The 22,190-nt window shown below is 44.9% G+C and overlaps 1 protein-coding gene across 1 annotated transcript; it reads right to left on the bottom strand.

The window, feature by feature from the left end:
• Positions 1 to 2,127: 2,127 nt before the first annotated feature.
• Positions 2,128 to 18,007, bottom strand: LOC138370075 (lysosomal-associated transmembrane protein 4B-like). Its single transcript, XM_069333864.1, has 6 exons — positions 17,950 to 18,007; positions 9,504 to 9,585; positions 8,268 to 8,394; positions 8,032 to 8,114; positions 2,862 to 3,062; positions 2,128 to 2,566 (listed from the first exon to the last, which is right to left on the bottom strand). Exons 2-6 carry the CDS (start codon positions 9,576 to 9,578, stop codon positions 2,486 to 2,488), a joined length of 567 nt encoding a protein of 188 aa, XP_069189965.1. The 5' UTR covers positions 9,579 to 9,585; positions 17,950 to 18,007; the 3' UTR covers positions 2,128 to 2,485.
• Positions 18,008 to 22,190: the final 4,183 nt, after the last annotated feature.

The raw sequence follows: 22,190 nt of genomic DNA, 5'->3' as shown, positions 1-22,190 counted from the left end.
GCAGCGGAGGGCACCATGCCCAAACCTCCAGCACTTGTTACTAAGTCGAGGAGAAGGAATATACTACTGGACAGAGCACCTAGCACCAGCAAGAATGACAGGATGGAAGGGTCCTACCATCAAAGGTGATCTTCACAACGCGAAGGGGTTGACGGCGACGACCACGAAGGGGACGAGTAAACGAGTCAACCTGGAGGACAATGGCCCTGGGCATCAAGGATATGTCGAATATCATCGTGGCAATCCTGCAGATTCCGAACACCAGTTGCAACATGGGGTCGGAGGAGAATAGTGCCAACACTGGCATTCATCTGAACGTTCTTGGAGACCCGAACAGGGATCTCGCCAAGGCAAGATAAGGTAGCCAAGTGGGAAGCTGCATCCTGAGAAGGAGCAGCAACGACACGTGTACCGAGACGAGTGGGGTTGAAAGTAACAGACGCATCCACGGAATCTACAAGATGCTGGAGGGAGAAATCGTCAGGAGGCGCAGAATCAAGAGGGAGGAGATCGAAGTATTTGGCCCATGAAGCAGGACCAAACGAGGCCTGATAAGCATCAGCACGGGATGGAATCGAGCGAGTGCGGCTGGGGCGCGAACGGCGTCGAGAACCCCTAGAGAGGGGTCAAATGGCACAGTAGTCAAAACGAGAGACAGCCGCACCAGGGGACGAAGTGGTCACCACCGGGGGCTGGAGGCTCGACCCAACCACAGAGGAGGGAGGGGAGCTGGGGGAAGAAGTCAGGATGGTCAAAGGAGGAGCAAGGTCGGGGCCCAACGCAGCGGGAGCTACAGAGCCTGGTCTTCCAATACAGGCCGACTCGGGGGCTTGGTCGCCCATCCCACGAACCTGAGAGGGTACAACGGAAACATTCAACGACAGACGAAGAGAAAAATTCATCCACGAATGTGCCCCCATACCCACCATGTTGCCACAATTAGAGGCAGGACACCCAACATGAAGCTATCGCCGATCATGCCGGGGCCCCCAGGGGTGCATCGTGAGTATACACCCTACAAACGCCACCTTAAGAACCGTCAGTCCGTCAAGATCGGGTTCAGCGACGAAAGGGGGATTGACAATAAAAGGTTCCCCTCGCTCGAGATGTTGGGTACTACAGTTCTACGGGTGCAAGAGTATGCCTCTTCAAGCACCCGGGCGTCAAAAATAGAAGAAGTCCAAAGAAATAATCCAAAACAAGCAAAAGGTCGGCAGGAAACGACAAGCAGATAGAAGAGGGGGAAAAAAACGGAACAAGGAAAAGCGATCCGGCACAATTAGAGAAGACAGGAGCAGGAGTGCAAGGCCAGAAAAGAACAGGACTGCCCCACGGAGCATTACACTCCGGCAGCCGTCCACCAAGCCCTCTCACGACGCCAACGGGCCGGATGGGGAGGGGGACATACAGGGCAAACGCTCTTATTGGCAACCCTTTGATATTTAGAACCCCTCCCCCCCCCCCCCAATGATTATTTTGCATATTTGATTGCCAGCCCCCCCATCCCCGTCCTTCAGTTTGGTGCCTTCTTTTAATAATTACTTAAGCTACTATCTTTCAATGATTTTTTTTTTTCTCAAACAAACTTGAACCGTCACCAGCCCTAGGTAGTCTAAATAGCGAAGGGGGCTTACGTACAAGGCGACAATTTGAAAGGGCAAAATAAGTGGCAAACATCGACTTGTCTACCGCTGGAAGTCTGCTTTAAAGTTTGGGACTAAATTTGCTGGTAGGTGCTCTGCTACAATAGTGCTTTAAGGGAGCCGGTCGGCCGAGCGGACAAAGTCCAGGACTCCTGGACTTGTGATCCTGTGGTCCTGGGTTTGATCCCAGGCGCCGGCGAGAAACAATGGGCAGAGTTTTTCACCCTATGCCCCTGTTACCTAGCAGTAAAATAGGTACCTGGGTGTTAGTCAGCTGCCACGGGCTGCTTCCTGGGGGGTGGAGGCCTGGTCGAGGACCGGGCCGCGGGGGACACTAAAAAGCCACGAAATCATCTCTAGATAACCTCAAGATAAGGTGGACGGCTAATGTTAGCACATTAAGTATTACCGTCTGAACCTAAATTCAATCTGAAGTACATTAGCAGATTCAGTCTTACAATACTGAAGGCAGTTTGAAACTTCGTTTTATTTACATTTTTATTATAAGAAGGATTTATACATTAAGTAAGTCTAGGACACCATAATGCAGCTAAAAGTTCCATGTTGAGTGTTACACAAGAACGTGTATGGTTATGGGTTTACTTTAAAAGCCATAGAACTAAAAAAGTTTAAAAAGTATAGTTTATTAAACTTTCTGCATTAAAGAAAAATTAGCACTAATAAGTATACTAGGAAGCAAACAGACTTAATTGTACAAGATTAGTCTCATTACACCAAGTAATGAAGCTTTCACTCTGACGTCAGAGTTTTGTCTTACATTTTTTCAAAGTCATATACAGTAACTTTTGTATCCATACAGTAGCATGGCTGTCAATACAAGTTTAAAACCGTCTGATCATTTCAAATGCGTTAATGATGCGTTTCTCCGTCACTAAACACTCCAGCATCTGTGAACGCCTTACCTGTAATTAGTCATTAAAACTAATGTCAAATAAGTTGCTTTAAATATTTAAAGTTAAAACTAACCAACTAGGGAAGTTTGTACACCTCGGCAACTATTGCTCAGGGTCAAAATAGTTACGTTTGTAGTAGAACAAAGACTAGTACTAATAAATTTATTAAGTTACGGAATAAAGTTATAGTATTGCTAATTATTCCTGTAGAGAGAAAAAGAGTCAAATGCAAGAAACATTTGGTAATTCTTATATCAAGACAAGACCGTTTGCTCAAGATACAGTAACCCAACAACCAACTCACCTCCAAGTAGTGTGCACGGACGACCAGGAGAAGAAAAGTCTCTAAAAATATGTAGAGGGTAAAAATTACCCCAAAGACAAACATTTGTGTCCAGTATTGTTTAATGCCGGCCATGGCAAGCAGACCCAAGCCCAAGACCATGTGCATAATGATCTGGAGAAGCAGCATTACCATGAAAGGAATGAATAGACACGTCTTGTGCTGGAAAAAAGAAATCGCCCATTAATCACGTGGAAGAGAACTTACGATGTTGAACTGCATAGTATACTGTAAACTTAAGACCTATTACCACCTTAGTTCTTATTGCCATGGCCCAGGATTTAAATGTAATTACGTAGACATGTAGTGATATATACGCAAGTGGTAAGTTATCGTAGACAAGAGGAGAGTTCACCGTCTGCCCTTTTGTACCTGGTTTAAGGTTTAAGAGTCACCTCTTTGGTAAAAATGTTTAGGACCCCTGTCCCGTACATCCGAGTTTAACAGTTCCTAGCTTCGAATACCTTTAAGAACATTCCTATTGTTTTAAAATTTATTTGTCGCCTATTTCCTCTCCGCTCCGCCCCCCCACCCTACTGACCTCGCTCCTTAATCGTAGCAAGGGACTTAAGAGTTTAACATTCATAATTTCAAAGGGATGGTTCAAATCTACTGGATACATCCCTCCCCCCCCCTCCCATTCTGTAGCAGCCAGGCCTCCTAACGTGCCCTCCTCCCTAACGTTGAGAACCTTTCATACTAAAGTTTCCCTTCTAACTTACCACAGGACCTAGAACAAAACAGGGCAGCCCCACTTTTAGCAAGACGTTCAAGATCACAGGAAGCAATCCATCAGGACGATAGGAACTTTTGAACACCGAATAGTTCTTTCCTCGAGATTTGGACTTTCATAATATTACAACTAGCGACCATCTTTATATACCACTGCATGTGGCTGGTGGGCTTAAAAAAAAAAAAAAAAAAAAAAAAAACATGGCTGGGAACTCTGTAAAACTACAGACTTAAATTTACTGGAGATAAGAAACGGCCAATGATAAATATCAATGACCACTGGGGGGACTGGATTAAAGGACCCCAAAGCCAAGAGTGCACTACCACCACAAAGGAGGGTTGACAATGAGAAAGCAGGAGACGAAGAGCAGAGAATATAGCATGAAGTTCTGCTGTGAAGATGCTAGCCTCCGGAGGGAGGCGACACAAGTATGGTCATGAAAAACAGTAGCCCACACCGTCAGCAGACTTAGACCAATCGGTGAACATGGAAACGAAGTGTAAAGAAGTGCAAGGAAAAGGAATTTCAGGACTGTAGAAGGGGGTAAAAACTTCAGTGATGCAGGTCAGGGAAGTACAAAATTTGGGAAGGGGGGACCCTCCACAGAGGCAAGGACAGAACAATAAGGAGAAAAATTGGTAAGACGAGACTAAAGAATCTTTTAAGCGAGGCAAACAGAAAGAGGAAGGTTGCGGAGAGGAACCACAGGAGGGGTAAAAATCAAAGCACGACAGAGGCGAGAGCAAGGATGTTACAAGGACCGCACAAGATAGCGAAGAAAGTAGCAATCACAGCGGTCCTAGAAAGAAAGAGGGAGGGCCCCAGTGTCAATGTACAAGCTGAAGGTAGGAGTTTAATGAAAGGCACCAGAGCCGAGACAACCCAGTATGGTGAAAAGGATCAAGACAGCGAAGAGTTGAAGCAGAAGAGCATGCAGGACAACCATAATCGAGTTGAGGTAAAAAAAAAAAAAAAAAAAAAATGCAAATAGAGGAGCGCGTGACTATCCATAACCCAATAAGTATGGGACAAAACCTTAAGGAGGTTAAGGGCCTTAGAGTATTCAACCGAGGTAAGAGATATGGGGCACCATGACAAATGAGTGTCAAAGACTAACCTCAAAAGCTTTGCAGATTATTTGTAAACGAGGGAATGATGAAAAGCAACAAGGGGAGGACGAAGAACGACATACTTCCGAGTAAAAGTCATAGCACAAGTCTGGTGTAGAGACCCCAAGCCACGATTGGTGGCCCAAGACAACACAGCATCAGTCTCAAGTTGAAGCCGCCGTTGAAGGAGAGAATCGCTACCTCAGCAGCGAGTAAGATCGTGAACAAAGAGTGGAGAAGATGCTAGAAGGTATAAAAAAATATAGTTCTCAGAACACTACCTTGGGGGTACACCTTCGTATTGCCGGTAAGAGGCAGAGAGTGGCACCAAGCCTGACTAAAGGAACGACGAGAGAGGAAGCTTTGGAGGAAAAGGGAGATTACCACGAAGGCCAAAAGAACGAAGTTGGGACAGAATATGGTATCTCCAAATCGTGTCAAGCCTTTTCCAGGTCAAAAAGGACAGCAACAACGGAGGTCTTCACAGCAAAGGTAGTACGAATATAGACTAAGTTCACCAGGACATCAGTCGTGCTGCGGCACTTACGAAATATCAAATTGAGAAGGAGAAAGATGGTGAGGGTGTTCCAAAGAGCTACAGACAAATTTACCACTCAAAGACTTTTGCAGACAACTTGTGAGGACAATAGGGCAGAAGGCCATAGAGAAAGTACCGAGAGACCCTGGTTTCCAAATAGGGAGTACAACGGCATCGAGCCAGTCCTCAGGGACTGACGACAACTCTCAGACCTGGTTATACAGACTCGGTAAAGACATGTTTACAGAGGGAGAAGGCAAATCATCTCCATGAATGTTATCCGAGCCTGTTGCTGTAGATCTGCAGAGTGCCAGGGCAGACTGAATTTCAGAAAGAAAGGATCGTTATAGGGAACGCAGAGATGAGTGGAAATCTACGGGATGAGATTCAAGAACAGGATTACGAAGGAAAGAAGGATTGAGGAAGATGAGAACCAGAGCTAACAGTAGAAAAGTGGGAACCCAGTTTGGTTGCAACCTGCACTGGGTCTGGCACAAGATTACCACGGAGGTGGAGAACCGGCGAGACATTGGGGTTGAACTTGCTCGCAATCTTGCGGATCATCTTCCAGATCTGCGGCAGAGGAGTATCGGACGTAATGGTGGAAACAAGATTTCCAACTCCCACGTTTAGCTGTACAAATGGCCTGTAGCACACTAGCCTTCCAAAACAAAATCAGCCGTCTGCCAGCATAGGCGTTTCTTCCAGGCTGCACACTTACAGGCAGAGCACAGTCCACATTCCAACTTGGTATGCACTTCCGCGTGCCTTGGGAGGTAGGAGAAGGATTAGAGAGGAGGGCAGCATCGAAGATGGCGTCATGAAAAAGGAATAAGGAAGGCACAGGGGAGGAAGTTTGGGCACGAGGAAGAGGCAGTTTGGAGAGGTAAGAGGGTAGCATGGAGGGTGAATAGGTTCCAGTCAGCCTTGGCAAACTGCAACCACGGGAAGGAGAGGGTGGAAAGAAAAAGGAAACTAGGATGGGGACACGATCACTTATGGAGGTCATCAAGAACCCACTACGTGAAATCTAAGTAAAGGGGCAACGAGTAGTAGGAAAGATCAAGATAGGAAAGGGTGCAAGTCCGAAAGTTAAATCTGTGTGCTCACCAGAATTCATAAGAGAAGCAGTGAGGATGAACAGATAGAGACAGCAGCTTTGGGCGTTTGTCAGAACAATCACCCCAGAGCGCATGTCGACAGTTTAAATCACCCAGAAGGAGCACCTGCTCTGGCAAGGGGTTCATGAGGTGCTCATGATCAGGAAGGGAAAGCAGGACATTTGGGGGGAGGGGGTAAAATGGAACAGACTATACCATTTACTCAAACACGGGCAGCAGAACAATGGATACGTGACTGAATAAGTAGGGGGACGAAGGGAATATCAGACCAAATCTAGAGCAGTAGAGTTATGGGCCCCAGCAAGAGCGGGGGGGGGGGGAAATAACCACGAAAGTGACCAGGAAGAGCACCAAGCATAGGCTTCTGGAGACAAAATGGTGAAAACTAATCAAGTTCATGGAAGTTGGCATAAAAGCCACGAATATTCCACTGAAGAATAGACATTATCAGAGACACGACAGTAACAGAACAAAGAAACAAAAGAAAAGAAGAACAGTATATTAAAGAATCTCAGGATCGGCAAAAATCAGGGTTAGGGGACATGGCACAAATCACAATTGCACAATGTATCAAATTAATCCACAAGGTCCGTGACGAGGATTCGAATCTGCATCAGAGAGCATCCCAGATGCTGCCTTAAGCGACTGAGTTACGACATGGTCAAAAGGAGTTAAAACCGAAGTTCTACTGAACTTACTGGAGCCTGCAGCCTCTCAGAGGCACAAACCAGGGCTTTACACAATTACCCCCCCCCCCTCCTCCCCCTGCACTCTAGCTATGTCAATAGGCCACACTCCCTCTTCGCCCTTACTTCATTACACAGCAAGGAAGAGAACTATCAGGGGAAAGCACCAAGCCATTATGACTATAGCACTGGGAAGGGGTCGGGATACGGATTTGGGATGGGACGAGGGGGGAGGGGGAAGGAAAGGTGCCCAACCACTTGGACGGTCGGAGAATAAGGAGGAGTTGTGTAAAACTGGTTTGTGCCTCAGAGGCTGCAGGATCGAGTGCGGCCGTGGCACAGACGGTGTTGAGAACCCCCAGAGAGAGAGAGAGAGAGAGAGGGGGGGGGTTAAAAGGTGCAGTAGTCACAGAGACAGTCACACCAGAGGAAGTGGTCACCACAAGGCTACAAAAGGATAGGACTGTCTTAAGGAGCATGACACTGGCAGCTGCCCACCAAGCCCCCCCCCCCCCTTTCCTCAGGGCAACAACGAGCAGAACAAGGAGGGAGACTATCCCACCGAGATCAATGTTACTTCAATGATTTCAGGAATTATTCTTCACTATCTGGACTGATTAAATGAGTCCCTTCAATTATTTTTTTCTTCTTTAAGCAGCTTTGTTAGTCTAATTTATGCGACCTTAACGTAGATAACTAGCAAAGTAATGTGTTAAGACTAATCTGCCGGCAACAAATTTGCCTTTCGATTCTATTAGAGTGCACAAGCATTAGTTTAGAAAATACAAGAACGGATAAATTAATCTACCGTACATTTTGAACTTTTTCATAAATTGAATTTGAAGACAGTTTTTTTTGGTTTATTCTTTTAAACGGAAGGGCGAGGAGAAGGGCTTATTTCCCCATTTATCAAGAGACATTGAATTACAGTCTTGACAAGTTACCTTTAAGATGCCGTAAATGAGCATACTGCAGACTAAGACTTCACAGACTCCTATCACCAAGCCAGATATCACCGATCCCTCAGCTGCAAGAAAAAAAATGCTTTAACAAAAAAAAAAAAAAAAAAAAAAAAAACTTAAGGTATGGCTACCAACAGGAAAATTTTGGAAGTAAATGTTTAAAAAATATTCGACTAATAGTTTTACCATTAGTTGAAGACTAGGACACGTATACACACCAAGCTTTATGAAGAGATCACACTTTCCAGAACCATCCAGATCATCACAGTAGCTATGCACAATATTAAGTATACTTCCATCGGCCAACGTAGTAGCGTCGATCCCAATATAGACGAGCGATCCGATCTGTACCAGCATCAGAGGTAAAGTCTTATGAAAATAGAAATTTAGCCATTTTTTATATAAACATTCACAAGAGTTATAGGCAGAAAGTTAACACTACAGACCGAGGTATGAAGTCTAATCTTTGTCATTAGAGATTAGTCATTTTGTACAGCATTAGTTACATTATGTAGGTAGACTTAAAGATTTAACAACGGGGAGAGGGAACGTTAACTGAAGGAAAATGTTTAGCCAGTTTATTAGACCAAATTTCGCAGAATCTTAATGGTTTATATATTTATCAGAGGTTTAGTGGTGTGTAGTAGTCAGACAATACACGCTAGAGTTACTACAACGGCTAGTCTCATAACTAGTACAAAATCTAACCAAAGTTATATTAAAAAATTAGTAGATGTAATTTATGGAATTTTATCTTAAAAATTTAATTTAAAATTTTATACAATACTAGTGTAAGCGGATTAGCATCTTGCTCCAGGATTATTACCGTCCAGGTCTGAAAAACGACTGGAAAGTAGGAATTTAACAAGATCTTTGCCTTAAAAATACACGTTAATTTTGCAAAGTTTTAGCAATTAGTTTTATTCACTTAAGTAAACACAACCTAGCGACTACCAATACTGCCAGTCAACACAGCTCTTAAGATCTATGAATAATACGTATTTAAAATAAATATTTACTAGGATGTTCCTTTGAACTTTCAGGGGAGCTAGATCCACCCCTTTTGTATACATGTAATTAAGCATTCTTTAGCCAAGTGCTAACTAGACGGTATTTTACCCGTGCCAACATTTGTTGGTCCTACCAACACTAAGATTGGCGAGAGAAACTAAAAAAAAAGCTTTAGAACCTTCACTCGGGAAGCTTGCCTTTTGTACTATATAACAAGTATAATTTTTTTTACATTTCAAACAAAAAATAATTGAACGAGCTTTAAAAGAAAAAACTTCAAACTAGATAAAAGTTTTGGGAACCAATGCTGTAATGTTTGAGATTTAACGAAGCTGTGGGGGGGGGGGGAACAACCACCAACCTTCATAACCTTAGATGCTTCCTCTAACAAGTACAAATTAAGATAAAGTCATGGGCAACGAGTCAAGATTAATGATGCTTACCAAAAGAAAGACACCAAGGATGAGGCTGCCAGTCTTTACCTTGAAGCAACAGCAGTGTTTTGGCTCCCACAACATTGTAAATCTGAAAAAATATTAAAATTCTAAGACTGGCACTTAAACAGGAAAAGTAAGCCACCAAGAACACTAAACTTATCTATTTTCTCTTGCGCGACTGAAGGCATGCTTCCCCGAACTATCACCAATTACCGTTCGGTTACAGAAACCTTAAGTTCTGGAGTTAATTTTAGTAGAGTATAATCGTTCGTGCACGCCCGCGACAACCGAAGTGTAGCCTAGTATAAATTAAAATTAGTGGAAACACTACAATTACCAAGGAAGAGTGGACACTCGAGAATTCAGGTATTCCACTGGTACCGTCTGTGTAAGTACGTTATGAAGTACTTACACGGGCTTCAAGTCGTTACGCAACTACCTGCGAATTTAAGTTTTCATATTCGGCAGCTTTGTTTACATTTATTTCAGAGCTCCGAAGCTTGAGGGGAGACCATGACCAACTGGTCTAAAATTTTCCGGTGTTAATCCGTTTAATAGAAGTTAAATAAAGCCGCCAAAGAAGATTTATAGGTTCACAAGGCAAGGTAATTATCAAAAGAAGGCACCAAACCGGGAAGGCTATGTAGCACCATCAAAGTGCGAAATAATCAGAGGGCGCTAAATATCACCAAGAATGCCAATACGAGAAAAAAAACGCACAAGGCGAATGATATCAAAAGTATCCGATTCACCTAGAGTTCTATCGATGGACAAGTGACCGCGAGGAACGGTCGGAAAGCAAGACACGCTCGTCCTGGAAGTCGGGACATTCAACAAGGATATGCACAACTGTAAGAGGCACAACGCAATTCGGACAATAAGGAGAAGGGCGGCGCTCCATAAAGTGACCGTGGGTTAAGCGAGGATGTCCAACCCACAGCCGTGTCAAAGCAGTTTCCCACTGCCGGTTACGATGGTAGGAGGAAGGCCACGGGGACACTACGTTTGAGAGTATGCAGCTTGTTACCAACCACAGAGGACCAACAACCCTGCCAACGGGCAAGGATGGAGGAATGAATAACATGATAAAAGTTGGAATAAGGAATACCTTTACGGGAGATGGGACAAGAATGGATAGCTTTCTTAGCAGCAGCATCCACACGCTCATTGAAAGAAACACCAATATGGCTGGGAACCCACCAAAATTACAGACATATTTACTAGAAATAAGAATCTGCCAATGTTGAATCTATGACCACCGGAGGGACAGGATTAAAGGACCCCAGAGCCATGAGGGCACTACGAGAGTCAACTACAACCACAAAGGAGGAATGAGAATGAGAAAGCAAGAGACGAAGATCAGAGATTAGCATAAAGTTCTGCCGTAAAGACACTAGCCTCCGAAGGGAGGTGACAATTACAGTCAGGAAAAAACCAACAGTAGCTCACACCGTCCACGGACTTAGACCCATCGGTGAAGATGGTAATAGAGTGGGAGTGCGAAGTGCTACAGGAAGAAGCTTTTCAGAATTGTAGGAGGGGGTAAAGGCTTTAGTAATACAAGGCAAGGCCGTACAAAACTTGGGATGGGAGACTCTCCACGGAGGCAAGGAAGGAACAATGTGAGGAGAAACAAATATGAACAAAGAATCCTGTAAGCGAGATAACCGGACAAAGTAGGAGACGAAGAGGAACAGGAGGAGGAAAAGTCAAAGCACGACAGAGGCGAGAAGAAGGATGTTGTAAGGACCGCACAAGATAACGAAGACAGTAGCGATCACGGCGGTCCTGAAGAGAAAGTATCAACATACAAACTGAGGGCGACACTAACGAAAGGCACCACAGCCGAGACGCAACCCAGTATGGTGCAAAGCATCAAGACGGCGAAGAGTAGGAGGAGAAGCAGAAGAGTATGCAGGGCAACCATAATCAAGTTTAGATAGGACGAACGAGAGAGAGAGACACAGCAAATAGAGGAGTGTGCGCCTATCTGCTCCCAAAGAAGTATGGGACAAAACCTTATGTTATGGGCCTTTGAGCATTCATCTCAGAGGTAGGAGATATGGGCTGACCAAGACAAACTAATGTCAGACTTGCCCCAAAAGCTTTGCAGAATCTCTGTACACAGTGGGAGGACCATAAAGCGACAAAGAGGGACGAAGAACATGCTTCCGAGTAAAAGTCATAGCACAAGTCTTAGATGCAGAGAACTAAGCCATGATCGGTCGCCCAAGACGACATGACATCAATCTCAAGTTGAAGCCGCTGTTGGAGAGGTGAATCACCCCAAAAGCAAAGGGTAAGATCATCAACAGAGCAGAGAAAACGCCAGAAGGAAGAGGAAAGGAGACCATTGAGGGAAACTAGAAGTAGAGTAGTGCTCAGAACACTACCCTGGGTACACCCTCATACTGCCGAAAAGGAGCAGAGAGCAGTACCAAGCCGCACACGAAAGAAACTACGAGAGAGGAAGCTCTGGAGGAAGAGAGGGAGGTTCCCCACGAAGGCCAAAAGAATGACGTTGGGACAGAATATAATACCGCCAGGTAGTGTCATAAGCCTTTTCCAGGTCAAAAAAAAATGCAACAACGGAGGTCTTTGCAGCAAAAGCAGTACGAATATAGACCTCCAAGTTCACCAGGACATCCGTTGTGCTGCAGCACTTGCGAAAACTAAAGGGAGAGGTGGTGATAGTGTTCTAAGAACCACATCAAACGAACGTTAACCATACGTTCAAAGAGCTTGCAGGCAACTTGTGAGGGCAAAAGTCTTTGGGGGATGACCCGAGAGACCCTGGTTTCCGAACGGAGGACAACAGCATCAAGCTAGTCTTCAGGGACTGACGATGACTGAGACCCGATTGTACAGATTCAGTAAATACCGAGACTTTCACAGATGGAGATTAAGCATTTCATAATGAATGCCATCGGACCCCGCTGCCGTAGAACTGCAGACAAGCTCAGAGAGAAGGATCATAGGGAATGTGAAGACGAGTACAGAAATTTAAAGGAAGAGACTCAAGAAAAGGCTTAAGAAGGAAGGAATGAATGGGGGGAGACGAGAACCAGAACCCACAGGAGAAATGGGAACCCAGTTCGGGCGCAACCTGCAACGGGTCCGCCACAAGAGCACTATGGAGGCTATGGACTGGCGAAATATCTAACAAACTTACCCGCAATCTTACGGATAAGCTTCCAGACCAGTGGGAGAGGAGTTTCGGACGTAACGGTAGAGACAAGACGCCCAGCAAGTACGTTTAGCCACACGTATTGTCCTACGGGCCACCGCACTCTCCTAAAACAAAAGAAAGGACTACCGTCTGCGACGTCTCCTCCAGGCTACACGTTTACAGTGGACAGCCCGTGCACAGTCCATGTTCCACCAGGGAACGCACTTCCGCGTTCCCGAGAGGAAGAGCGAGGAATAGAGTGGAGGGCAGCGTCAAAGACAGTCATGAAAAAGAACGAGGGCGCGAGGCAGAACGGAGAGGTCGGAAATAGTAGCACGGAGAGTAAAGAGGCATCAGTCAGCCTCGGCAAACCACCACCTAGGGAAGGAGAGAGGAGGGCGAAAAGAAAAAAGTAACAAGGATAGGAAAATGGTCTGCATGGGGGTCATCAAGGACCCGCCACCCGAAATCTAAGGAAAGGGATGAGCACAGAAAGAGGGGGAAGAATAGTCACAGAAGCGACCAGGACGAGCACCAAGCATCGGCTCCTGAAGACGCACAAAGGGGCGAAAACCGTGAAATGAGAAGTTGGAAGTCAAGAAAATTTGCATAAAATCCACAGATGTTCCATTGAAGAAGAGACATCAGCAAAGATAGAACACCAGAGCAAAGAAGAAACAAAGGTGAAGTAGGAACACTTCATGCTTAAAAAAAAAAAAGCACAGTCAGGATCAGGGTCAGCGAAGTCAGGGGGCATGGGTAAACCGAGTAAAGGAGGGAAAAGACGCAGGAGGACAGACCAGAGGTGGACGAGCAGGGTCTGGAGGAGTAGGAAAGGCAGAAGGGGAACGCACCTCAAAAAGGGCAGTAACAGATGGAACCAGGGGCTAAACCCCCATAGTAGGAACAGGGGGCTCCACCACCGAAGCAGGAGGGGAAGGAACGATAGAATCAGAGTGGGGTGAAGAAGAAAGCGAAGCCTTCTTACCGACAGGGGAGGAGGAAGGAGAGGAGCCAGGTTTCCGCTTCCGACTCAAAGATACAGGCGTCCCAGTAGCAATGTACTGGGCAACAGACTTCAGTTTCTCGATAGGAGAAGAGCGAGAGCAAACAACCATCAGGAGAGCGATGGACGTCGGCCTGCACAGTCAGGCGGCATGGTGGGCCAAGAGACAGAAGGACGGGAAGGAGGACTAGAGGGAGAGGAAAAAGAAGACAGGAGACTTTACAGACTGGGTAGAAAGAAGGGGAGCCCCTAGACAGAACCAGGAGGGAGGGGACCCTTCGGGACAGAGTGGAGGGAAACAGGGGAGGTGGGCGTGTCCGGGTCTAAGGCTTTGAAATGGTTGCGAGGCCAAGGAAGGCAGGAAGGACGAGGAGAGGAAGAGTGCACCACGCAAGCATAGGAGACGCCAGCGAAAGAAGGGAGACTATGAACTTTGCGCCGAGCCTCAGGAAAAGAAACGGTCCCGGTGCTTCAAGTCGAGGACAGCCACCTCAAGTTTGTAACCAATACATGCACGAGAGAAGGTAGGGTGGGCTTCACCGCGATCGAGGCAGCGGGCCTGGGGAGAAGGGCACTCCAACAGAGTGACCCTTTCTTCCACAGGGGACAGGACTAGAGCATTTGAGGGTACCATGCCCAAACCTCCAGCATTTACTGCAGAGCCGAGGAGATGGAATACACTCCTGAATGGAGCATCTGGCACCAGCAAGAATGACAGGGCAGAAGGGTCCTACCATCAAAAGGTAACCTTTACAACCCGAAGGGGCAGACGGCAATGACCATGAGGGGGGGGGGGGACGAGTAAATGAATCCACCTGGAGGACAGAATGACCCTGGGCCTCGAGGATATGCTTGATATCCTCGTGGCAGTCCTCGAGTTCCCCAACACCGGTTGCAACTTTGTGCGGGAGGAGAACAGTGCTAACACTTAACCGAGCGTTCTTCGAGACCCGAACAGGGGTTTTGCCAAGGCAGGGTAAAGCGGCCAAGCGGGTGGCCGCATCCTGGGAAGGAGCAGCAACGACACGGGTACAAAGACGAGTGGGGTTGAAGGCGACAGGCATCCACGGAATTGACAAGATGACTATGAAGGGAAAAATCGTCAGGAGGAGTCGAATCCAGAAGGTTGGAGGTCAAAGTACTTAGTCCATGTAGCAGGACCAAACAAAGCATGGAACGAAGTATGATGGGAAGGGAGCATACGAGAGCAGCCGTGGCGGGGACGGCGATGAGAACCCTTAGAGAGATGGGTTGAAAGGTGCATTAGTCACAACAGATGGAGCCGTGCAAGGGGACGAGACTCACCACAGTAGGCTTGGGGCTCGACCCAACCACAGAGGGAGGGGAGCAGGAAGGAAGAGGCCAGTCTGGGCCTAAACCAGGTCCTGTAGCCCCCACTACAGATCCCAGTCTTCCAGGACAGTCCAACTCAGGGGCCTAGTCGCCCACCCCATGAGCCTGGGCAACAGAAGTCAAGTCGTCATCCATACAGCAAACCAATATACAAGGGATGGGACCCGGAACCAAGGGATACCACCTACCAGGGCAGCCAGGGAGGCCGAGCACGGGCCAGTGCAGGAAGGGCGTGTCGTCCCCAGCAGTGCTCCCCTTTTCAACAGGAGAGTCCTACTACTTCATTCTCCCACACTGGTGCCAAGACCCAGTCCCCCTATTGCCCCAGCCTGGACACCCAACCATCCACACAGGGCAGCCTCTCACAGGCGACCCCTCCAGCAGGTGGTTCGATGGCTCACAAGGTCCCTACATGGTGCCCATCAGCATGTACACCACCCAATGAGGGGGCACAGGCAACCCACACCGGTCCCAGGGAGGTGTACACGAGGCCCTCACCACGGCAAGGAGGCACCACGGAGGGGTATAGGTTCACAAGTAGTTGCATGTTGAACCCTGGCCTTTGTTTTGCCAACACGACCGCTAATCAAGCCAAGGCTCTGAGCCTAAGCTTTACACCGATTACCACGTAGTTCCAGCTCGTCCTAAAATTATTTCCCAACGTAAAGAAACTTATAATGACGTGCCCTCTAACCTAACCAAGAAAAAACTATACTAAACTTTGCGAGCTGCTACCAATTTTCTAGCTATTTTTGGCCTTTGGTACCATGTCTAAATGCGACGTTCTATTAAAACTGGTTGGTATATCAAACTTGCTTTTGTTAACATTTACTACTGTAAGTGGAAGGTTCACGATCCTAGTAGCTAGTATTAGAAAGTTTTACAAGTCGCTTTAGCAAGAAGCCGTAAGAACAGGAAGGCTATTTAGCCCGTTACTAGCATTTGAAATAAATTTTAATGCAGTACAGAAATTAGTTTTATTCTTTACTACCTTTATGACTAATCTTAAATTTGTGGTACATTTACACAAATCGTCCTAAAGATTTATTGGATCAAAGTACAGAAATGTGCACCACTAGTCTCCGTGGTGTAGAGGCAAGACACTTGCCTGGCGTTCTGCAAGCGCTTTGTCATTGGTTCGTATCCTGGCCGGGGAGGATTTACATGGGCGCAAATTTTACTGTATCCTCTAGTTTAACTTTACAGTAAAATGGGTACTTTGTTGTGAAAAAGTTTATGCGGCGGGGATCATTCCAGGGACCCACCGAAACGCTATGCGTACTAGTGGCTGTACAAGAATGTAACAACTCTTATGAAAAAAAATGCATTTGACAGGAAAACCTATCTATAGGTTCACTTTAAATTTCGTTAGTTTAGTATCTGTCCGAAACTATGGATCTAGTAAGTAATTACAAGGCTTAAATATGGTGTACATTGTGAACTATTTTATACAAGAGCTCTACAGGAAATTTGGCCATCACAATACCTAGAGTAGTCAATTTAGTACACCCAAGTTACATTACAAGTACTACCACTTTCAGAAAAAAAATTGTACAAGTACGTGTACACTAGACAGGCGACTATGGGACCAAAAGGAGACTAGCAACCATGCCCTCTCCTTATAGCACATGTCCAAGGCCACATTCCCGAATGCTCAACATCGAGTTGTTAAAGCTGAAGGAAATATTACCACGTCCCCCTCCCCCCCTTCACAATTTTTTTTTTTTTTTTTTTTTACAACGCACCAAACGATACTAAAGCTTATCACGTCTGTTCTGGAAGTCATCAGCCGTCTCACACTGACGCAGTAAAAATTTAAGTGTTCATTTTACATCGGTATGTACGAGTGAACTTATGCTTCGAGATGCCAACAAATACAAGCAACGAGAACTATCACCAGTACAAGCTAATGTTTAGCATTATATTTGTTATATAACAAAAAACCAACTCTTAGATGCAGTATCTTGCAGAGGCAAGTAAACTAAATTTTAATCACGAGGTTTACTTTTCATAGCTAGGATATGAATACTAGCCGAACAGCCAAGCAGTTTAGTAAGCATTTATTAACCAAGGATATTAAATATCCAAGTAAAACATTAAGTTAACCCATTATCGCAATATAAACTTTGTCCAAATTTGTGAAAACTAATTTCCTTAAATATGTAGTCCCACTACCAAGTGGTTTAATATGCAGTCTTTAGTGACCTTTACCACAATCCCACAGGATATACAAGTCCTTGACTCTTCTAACCTACCCAGCGTCACTTAGGAATAGAAGAGTACAGCGACCTCATCCCTCACCAAGGGGAGAGGTGGCGAGATTGTCCCACCGACCTTTGGACAATCTGACGGACTATAGTATATTCAATTATCAGATCTGGCGAACCTATTTAGTTCAGTAGGCATTAATATTCAAGACTGCGCCACGAGGTATAGTAAACGCGTATTTGGGTTTTATGTTTAACCCTTTAATATGGCATCTGATTTTTAGTGCTTTTGAAAGTACTGTACTTTCATTTTATTAGCAAAGCAGCTGTGGTTAGGAAGCTGAAAAGTTAAAAAAAAAAAAAAAACTATCAATTTTTAGTCAATACCTGGCCTTCCGAGGGCAAGGCTCATTTAACAAAGTTAAGTGGGACTAGAATGATTTGCCCAATCATTAACATTGGGATTAGAAAACCAATGCATTTGTAAATTAGTCATACCTTTAACCTACTGCCGATGCAAACCTTGCGTTATTTTTTTATCCGAGTCGGATAAACATATCCACTACTCATTCGGTAATAATTAGGCAAGACTTGCCATACAAGTGTTATATCAGAACATAACATTCACCAGCGTCTATTTTCTCTAACATATACAGTATATAAAAAATACCTTACGTTTATACCCACTAAATATTTCTCAACAAACTAGCCACTGACAAACGCTGGCGTCGAATATAATCAAATATGCTGGAAGTGAGTGTGGGTGTGTCTCTCTCGGCGCTGGTCAGTGAAGTGAGAGGCGAAGGCCCAGTGGACCCTCAGGTCACCTGGGCTCCCGGCCTCCACCAATCAGCGTGACCTGGGCTCCCGGCCTCCACCAATCAGCACCGTCCGTTCCATAGTCGCTCCGTATGGTGAAGATTTCCTATGGAAGATCAGAATAACGTTTGTGATTACATTACTTTTACTTCAAAACTTTAGGATCCTTTTAGTTTAATTATTGTATTAAGGACTCCGTTGCCCATTCAGCAGTCCGTCCTCAGGCAAAACACTAGTTAGTCCTGCCGCCAAACCTTATTTACGAATGAAACATAATTTACACACGACTCACAACTGATGACGTTTAAATTGGTATGTTTGAAGTGCTAATGTGTGAGTAAGTTTGAATACAATGATAAGTCTATTAGTGTTAGTTTGTGTCTCTTAGACGACATGATCTCTGAGAATCTGCGAATCACTTATCGCTCTAATAAGCAGTTGACAAATGTTGAAGATTAAATCATTAGGCTACTGTATCATAAGGTATGTTGGTAATTAGATTTTGGTCATATCGGACTGGGTAGTTTACGGAGGCCAGTTCATTTTTGTGTGTTTATTTTTTGTACTGTAACTTCGCCGTTTCTATTCAATAACATTATCTGAAACTGACATTAACCGTCTATAGTTACAAACTGGAAAGGCTTCCAAGGTTCATTACAGACCGTGCAGTTGAAAGGGTCAATCTTCCTGTCTATATAACATATTCAAAATGTTTAAAACGTCTTTCATTTCATTAATTAGTTCTACACCACAACTCCTTGCAGGGTCTGTCTTAAGTATTCACAGTCGTGTAATATCAGCCTAATGCAGTCTCAATATTCAATAAACAAGCTGACACCACGTCCTACAGTGGCTCAGTGCTAACTCGTGCCTGCCGAGCGATTTGCCTAGGTTCAAGTCCTGGCTGGGGACGATTCGCAAGCCGCCAATCCTTAACTCTTCGCCGCTGTTCACTCAGCAGTAATTTGTTATCCGATTGGTGGGTTGTGTTGCAGGGAAAACTATAGTGAGGAAGGGTCACAATGAGTTACGGAAGGGAGGGGCTCTCAGCCTCTCTACAGCATTCATGGCTCTTCTGCTCCTCTGCTCACCTATGTACAAAATATGAAGGTGCGGACGTTCATTCATTTATTTTATTTATTTCAAAATTATATACCTTCCTTGACAAGCTGTGTGCTGTGGGCTGGCACGCATTGTCGGCTGTGGACACGACACGCATTGTGGGCTGTGGCCTCGAAATACATCAATAAATAAATAAATAAATAAATAAATAAATGTCTATTATGTGTAAAAATACATACATATAAGATGAGTTACAAACATAATGTTGGATTTCTAGTTAGAGGGAGAGGACGGTATATCAGGAGAAAGCACCAAGCCATTAGTACTATATAGCACCCTAAGGATCAGGATAATCTCCTGATGCTTAGGGGTCAGGATAAGAACCAAAATAATTTAGTGACAGAAACACCAAATATTTTTAGTGCGCAGTATAAAGTGAATTCAATTCAAGGGAAAGCTATTTGGCGATTATGACTTTACAAAATCGGAATATATACGGAAAGCACTACACGTGGGCCGACCATGTCCCTGCAGGAAATGACTCTCCTGACCATCCTTCTGAAATTATTAAGGTCAGAAGGACACAGTAATCTCGTGGCAAGAGCAAGGAAAATTGCTGAAGATGACAGGAACAATGAACCAGAGGATAACCCCACTCACTATGAGCTACCTTGGAAAATTGTAGGAAACGGAAAGACAAATAAACGAAAAAGAACTGAAAAACGCCCGAAGAATTCAATTTAGAAGCCAGCCAGAACCCAAGAGCAGCCCCCAAACGAGTGGCAAGGACCATCTTGCCATTGGTTTGGGAAGATGGTCCTTTCCAAAACCAAAAAGCCAGTAGACGGTTCCACTTATTGCCGTACTGGAAAAGCTCTCCCAGGATCAGTTCTCAGAGCCAAACCTGACATTAGAGACAGATATAACAGATCCACAGCTAACCCAAATATAATTACAACCTCAGGAATACGGAAGACCTAGTTGAACTAAAACCAGAGGAAAAGTCACCAGGATGATAGTACAACATTTCCCGACTGAAGTAAGTGCAAGCAGGCTCTTAGAATGCCCCAATGTCACAACGGCGGAAATGTGTAAGCACGACAATGTAGAAACAAGACAGGTCCTTGTAACAATTAAAGGACCTCGCATCAACACTCTGAATGTTGGGATCTATGAACAATTCAGGCTAAGGCTATACAATCCAGAGCCCATGTGCTGTTACAGATGTCAGCGCTTCGGTCACCATAAAGATGGCTGCAGAGGCCTGAAACGATGTGGAGTATGCAGTGAGCTTCACAACACTGACATGCAAAAATCTGCATAAAGAAGGCAAACCAACAAACGCAAAATGTACAAACTGCGGGGATACACATCACGCCTGGAACAAATAGTGTTCAGGAAGGGTCAAAAGAATAGAAGCCTTCGGATCTACCCAGCAACCCAAAGCCAAAACTCCAAGACCACAATCTACCAGACCCTCCGTTAAAAGTCAGTGGAACACTCCTCGGCAAGTCCGAATAAATGATAATAATAATCAACAACAAATTAAAGCACCAATTCCTTCCAGTCTAAACAAGAACAGAACCTCGAATAACTGGAGGAAACAAAGCACTACTCCACAAGGCAACAGCAACTGAACAGATCAGGCCAACAAAATGAATACACCTGCTATTGCCTTTATGACATCCCAAGCACGAATGAGCACCCCTACATCATCAAATGCCCCACTAGCATGAGGTAGCAAAGACACCATGACCCAACCCAGAGTCTCCTCACCTACCAAGGAAAAACGAACGGCAGCCAGAGGTATATCAAGAGACTACTGTTCCAATGAATTTTGCTTCCCTGACAGAGACCTTCAGCAAGATGCTTGACAAAGTATTCCAAGCACTGGAACAGACCAACCCACAGTCAAAGAAGGAAATGTCAACAAAGTTCAAAAACAATCTACACAACATATTTCTTCCACACTTCTGCAAGCAAAAGAAGGTGACGAAACTGAATTATTTCAGCACTCAGTAGCAGTCTCCACTCAGACCGAGTAGACAGTAGCCGTCGGGAAAATCAGCACATTTGAAATCACAATGGACTCAATGGATTCAACTCTAACAGAATATTGGACAATCTTAATATTATACGGTGGAATATCCAACAATTCAAAAACAAAGCAAAAACACTCAGAGCAGTGCTTCTCAAGGAAAACATTGATATTGTTTTACTTCAAGACACTCTCCAGGACTGAAAAAATATCAATATTCCAGGATATCAAGGTTTCCACTGCCCAATTGCACAAGGTGGCACCAGAGGCACTTCAGTACTAGTAAGAAATCATATCAATGCCACAGCAATCACCGACCAGCTTAACTGTGGTGAGGACGTCGAAATTATAGGAGTTAATCTCACTATGAAGAAACCAATGCTGTCCATCTTCAATGTATATAGGAACCATAGTGAACACGATATGTCTCTCTCTCTGCAATCTTTGAAATAGCAGTCACCACACCTATCATCTCGGGTGACCTCAACGCTCATAGTGAATTACTACTTGATTCGTCAAGAACCGACGCCAACGGAATACATATTGAACACCTTTTGAATGAAGTGCCTGAAGTCAGTCTGCTTAACTCGACGAAACCAACCCACACTGGTGGAGGAAAGCTGGATCTCACGTTTGTCTCCACCAGTATTTATGAGTTGTGTCATTGGTCAGTTGATCATGTTCTGACTAGTGACCACTTTGCTACAAAAACAGTTATTAATATAGCACTACCTCCCAGACCTCCAGCTCCCGAGCCCGGATGGAATTTTGTCAAAGCAGACAGGACGAAGTTTCAGGTTTCTCTCTAAACTTGGCACCAAAACTACACTCTTTTTGACAACACTTGCTTTAGTAAATGCAATACATAGAGCAGCAAATCACGCCGTCCCTAAGAGGAACAACTACTCAACAACATAAGGACCATTGGTATTTCTGTGAAAGACTAAAGAACTACATAACAGACTAAATTGTGCATGAAAGAATTTCATAAGAGACAGAACCGAAGCTAGTCTAGGACTTCTTAGAGCTGTCCGAGATC

The sequence above is a fragment of the Procambarus clarkii genome, chromosome 30 (assembly GCF_040958095.1).
Source record: "Procambarus clarkii isolate CNS0578487 chromosome 30, FALCON_Pclarkii_2.0, whole genome shotgun sequence".
Classification (NCBI taxonomy): Eukaryota; Metazoa; Arthropoda; class Malacostraca; order Decapoda; family Cambaridae; genus Procambarus; species Procambarus clarkii.
Note: the sequence above shows the minus strand (reverse complement) of the source record. Positions and strands in the feature narration are given on the sequence as shown.